The sequence below is a fragment of the Sinocyclocheilus rhinocerous genome, unplaced genomic scaffold (genome assembly GCF_001515625.1).
Source record: "Sinocyclocheilus rhinocerous isolate Xijiao unplaced genomic scaffold, SAMN03320098_v1.1 scaffold10176, whole genome shotgun sequence".
NCBI lineage: Eukaryota > Metazoa > Chordata > Actinopteri > Cypriniformes > Cyprinidae > Sinocyclocheilus > Sinocyclocheilus rhinocerous.
In genome coordinates, this window is record NW_015641583.1 from 23,509 (window position 1) to 28,598 (window position 5,090).

At 41.8% G+C, this 5,090-nt stretch overlaps 1 protein-coding gene across 1 annotated transcript in view; it reads right to left on the reverse strand.

The window, feature by feature from the left end:
- Positions 1-4,037, reverse strand: part of LOC107755196 (protein NLRC3-like) — a gene marked incomplete at its 5' end in the record, with an annotated part of 27,288 nt that extends 23,251 nt beyond the window's left edge. The window contains one exon of the mRNA XM_016571915.1: positions 3,842-4,037. Within this exon, the coding sequence (XP_016427401.1) occupies positions 3,842-4,037 (196 nt within the window). The remainder of the gene's footprint in view (positions 1-3,841) is intronic.
- Between the last annotated feature and the right edge of the window lie 1,053 nt (positions 4,038-5,090).

Sequence of the window (5,090 nt, forward strand, 5' to 3'; positions counted from 1 at the left end):
GGTGAGGTCAAGCCTCGGCGTCGTGGAGAGCGGGTGGCTGGTCGAGCAGAGAGCAGCGGCCGCGATGAAGCCTGGAGCTCGGCGGCGGTGTCTGACGGAGAAGGAGTGATCCTGGGGCCGGCAGATTGGCCAGAGGATCCGAAAAAATCCCCAGTATAGGTCTCGTCATTTGGACAGGAAAAGTTGAGTCTGTGATATAATGGCAAAAGGTGCAAACCTAATGCTGGAAAACTGTCAAGGAACAGAGGTAAGTCTGCCGTGTATATATACACACCTCTTGTCTTGTTATCTGGGTTGATTACTGATTGTGCTTCTCTCGTGTTAATTAGGTTAATTATCTGAACGTGCTCCTCCCGGACTTTGTTAAAACATCATAAAGTTCCAGAGTATCCAGCTTTTGAGGCAGCAACTGTCACAGTGCGTGTGGAGAAATGAGGCGAGGATCAAGTTGCAGGAAGAATGGTCTTTTTTTTTTTAATAATAAAATGAAACTAAAATTAGCAAAAACCACCCAGAGGGGGAAAAACAGGCAGGCAGGCTAGGAACTGCACTACATGCAGACATAACACACACAACGTAAAACAACTGACGAAAAACAACGGATCAGCACAGGACTGCAGACACCAGGAGAATAAATAGGGAAACAAACGAGGAGGGTAACTACGGAGACACAGGTGGAGCAACTTAAACAATAATGAGGTAACAAGATGGGCGGGGTCAGACAATAGACAGGAGAAAGAACATGGCATCAAACAAACACAACATGTGCAACATGTGCAAAAGCTTATGTGCTCACAGAAAAACACAGTGTCATCTGGTGGCCATCCTGGGCACACCAGCTGAAGACTGTGACAGAACCCCTCCCTTAAGGAGCGGATTCCAGACACTCCAACAAAAGAAATCCCGGAGGGAGGCGGCAATGAGGCTCCGGCCGAACAGCAACCCTGGCGGGTGACCAGGGCAGAGCCAGGAGCTTGGCAGGCAGCAAGGGCAGATCCGATGACCACCTCAGCGGAGTTAACAAGGCAGATGACCCCCCTGGTGGCTCAGGCAAAGATGGCCTTCTTGATTATGGCAGCAGCAGTGAAATCGGGCAGCTCTGTGGTGACCTCTGAGACCACCGGAGTCAGGTTCTCCAGGACCACCAGACTTGAGACCACCAGAGTCAGGTCCTCCAGGACCACCGGACTTGGGATCACCACAGTCGGGTCCTCCAGGACCACCAGACTTGAGAGAATGGAGACAGGTGGATGGGCGCAAGCCCTTCTTCCGCTGAGTCCTCATTATGGCTGATCCGTTCTGTCACGATGCATGTGGAGCGATGAGGCGAGGACTCAAATTGCAGGAAGAATGGTCTTTCTTTTTAATAATAAAATGAGAGAATAAATAGGGAAACAAACGAGGAGGGTAACGAGGGAGACACAGGTGGAGCAACTTAAACAATAATGAGATAACAAGATGGGCAGGGACAGACAATAGACAGGAGAGAGCACATGGCACCAAACAAATACAACACAAGTCATGTGCTCACAGTGGGTGGATTTTTATCATTATAGGGTAGATGTGTACACACACTGCCAACACACATTTATGTTCAAACAACATGTAAAAGTGAATTTAGCATCCGATGACCCCTTTAACATCTCAACCAACTTGAAACGTCAATTTTTAGCTGGCTCGGGGTTCATCGTTACATCCCTACAAGGAACTTCTTTGTTCTCCCTTACTCTTTTCAAAGTGTGAATGATAATAAATTTCTCTCACAAGAGAAACAAGTTTTACCATGTGGCCAAAGCCACAAGGGAAGGGCAGATCTTCACATGCATTCACAGAACATAGACACAAAATTGAGGAAACTTTCTTCACATCCATTTACAGAACTGTATATAGTTAATGAGTGCTGTTTGTGATGCAACAATGAGTGCGTTTACATGCACGTTCTTAAGCCGATTATGCTTAATAAGCCGAAAACGCACTTGGTCATGTAAACGCGGTAACCCGTTTTCTTTTATCGGAGTAAGGTCATAAACGGCGTAAGCATAAACCGGTCGCAACAGGTAGTTTTTTGCCTCTTACTACGATTTCGCACGGCATGTAAACGCAAAAACCCGCTTTCTGTCAGCTTACTGAAGTGCACATGTGTGATACGTGACAGGAACGGAACGTTAGTGCAGATTTAAGCGTATCTAGACCGAGCAAACGTCTTGCAGTAAAGAAAGAAGGAAATATATCACAAAAGCAGACTTTTTCATGACTCAGAAAACGCTAAAAATGTGTTCTCATCTCGTGCAGCAGAAGTAGAAGTGGTTCAGTCACAATGCTGCGTTTATAACTGAATGAGAGGATAATATATGAGCTGTAAGTTTCCCGACATGTTGCAAGTTGACATGTTGCAAGCTTAATTTAACATCACAACTGACAAATGTATGGAATACTCGGAGTCAGATATGCAAATGATTATATTTTGACGTCACTAAAGGGAAATAACCTGATTTATTAATGAAGTCATGTAAACGCAGCTTACTTTATGTAAACGGGGAAAACTGGTTATTTTAATGAGCTGATATTTGTGAGTTATCAGCTTACTGGTGTGCATGTAAACGTGCTCAATGTTGTTCTAAATGTGAACTTTAAAGGGGGTTCTAATTCTGTTTCATGCATTCTGAGTTATTTACACTGTTGGATTCTCATGCTAAACATGATCAAGGTTTCAAAAAACTACTTGATTTCTGTGCCAAATACACTCCTTCCGGGTTCGTATAAGTTTCGGAAAGTTTTTTTGTCGAGCATGGTCCTTCATGATGTCATGAAGGGCGGAATTCCTTTTATGGGCACTACTCCTGTAAGAGCGCGTGCACCCACCAAACAGAGCGAGAGCAAGAGCAGCCCATCAGAGGCACGCCTCCAGGAGCTCAGCTGTTTTTGGAGAGAAGCGTAAAGCTGTATCTTTCTTTTATAAATCTGATGAAATTAAAGACTCTTCTGAGATATGAACGATGCAATACTACTATATAAGTACTTAAGTTTAACATGAGATTGGCTGAAACTGTGTGTGTTATGTCCCCTTCAAGCTATGCAAATAAACCTCATGCTAGAGCCTTATGCTATAAACCTCATGATAGCATCAGTCAATCAAAACGCTGGATCTGAAAGGTGCCCAATTTGCAAATCACTCCTTCTCAGGAAAGATTAAAAGGTTTTCTCTGAGACAAAGAGCTGCTTCTTGTGCTAAGTGCAGCTAAGTGCTAGGCTATGTTGTTGTTCCAAGGAGAAACAAGGAAGTTCTACAAAAAGTGAATTTTGGGAGTTTGGAAACAGCAACAACAACCACAAGCTTAGTGCCCCCCATCTTCTGCACCAACTTCAGAATCTTCTCGTCAGTGATCCTCCATCTGTGTGTTCAAGATTGCCCAGATCTTCTCCACCAACATCAGAACCGTCTCTTCAGGGATCCTTCATCTTTGCTAGTTACTCCTGTCTATCCTTTTTGTTAGTAAAATAAATTTTATTACACGTGTCTTTTTTGTATTGATAATACAGTAAAAGGCTCTATAAGTTAACAATATCTCACAAATTCTTCAGACTGGTCAGATAACAAGCTTCCTCCAACTCTTATTTATTCAACAATCTTCCATGATTGTTTATTATTGTCAAGATGACATTCCTTGCCTGGTGCCCCATAAAATAGGAAGGAATTATATGACATTCTCACACTCACCTTATGTGACGTGACCAAAACTAAATATTAATCTTAATATCAATTTTTTGGCACAAAAAAATATTACATTTATGGTACTTAGATTAAAACCATTACAGTAATAATGGTTGCATGAGCACTTACTGGTCTGTAGTTTGTTAGCAAGGTCTGTCTGGTTCATCTTCCTCAGGGTGGTCAGTGTGATCTTTAGAACCCCCTGTCTGATCTGACCTTCATCCTCCTCCTCTCTCTCAGAGCATGCTGGGTAATCTGGGCTCAGTAGTCTCTTTAACCTCTTCAGCTCATTCTTCATCAGACAGATAATGTTGTTCTCAAGCTCCTGAAATCAGTGTTCAGTCAGTGAATATTCAAACAATGAATCTCCATTCAGTATCAGAGAGGCTGAACTGAAGCATCAGTGAGTGTGTGTGTAATGAAGCTTCCAGTGCACACATATAAATGCAGCAACAAGGCACATAATATAATAATAATAATAATAACTAGATAAAAAAGTTTGTCAAGACAAACTTTGAAGTTGGCTTGAGAAAGCCAAGCCAGAAAGTTTTAAAAGTTTACAAAAGTTTTAAAAGTTTGACGGCTTTCAGTTTAAAATAGTTTTCAGTTTAAAATAGCTTTGATTAAAATATTGAAGTCTGAATGTTTTGAAGGCAATACAGTCTATTAGATAGATTCCTCCAGCTCAGGAAATACAGACTGATTTAATCCTTTAAACCATCAGTCTGTCCTCACCTCACATCAGCAGAAGTTTGAATAGTCTTGGCTCATTTGTACATTCTATCAATGTAAGTCTATGGGATTTTTAATCTTCAGGTTTATGAAAACCGTAAGTCTGATCAGTTAGAAAAGATATAGCACACTAAGTGAGATCAGTCTGAAGGTATGGGCTGAGTTTGGAGTTTGTGGAGCTAAAGCTCTAGGAGGAGTTAGAGTCCGAAATTTTAGTCTCCGAAGAATAATAATAAGAAGAACTGTAAATTTAAGTCGGATTTCAGTAAGTTGGCTTTCTCAAGCCAAATTAACTAGCCAGGTGAATATATTCACATCACTGTTTCCTGCCCAGCACCACAGACTCCTCCAGCTCAGGAAATACAGACTGATTTAATCCTTTAAACCATCAGTCTGTCTTCACCTCACATCAGCAGAAGACACTCCTGAACTGAACCCCGGTGGATGATCCATAGACCCATCACTTTGCATGGAAAGACAGCTGGGTTCAGGAGAATCTCTCTGAATTGATCTAAAACACATTAGGAATTTAACAGATTCATAAAGCACAAACTTGTTTCATTTCTTCATTTTCTCAGTGTTACCATCCATTTCTTTTTATTATAGCTGGTGTTTGTTAATTCAGATATAATCAGAGGTAAACTCT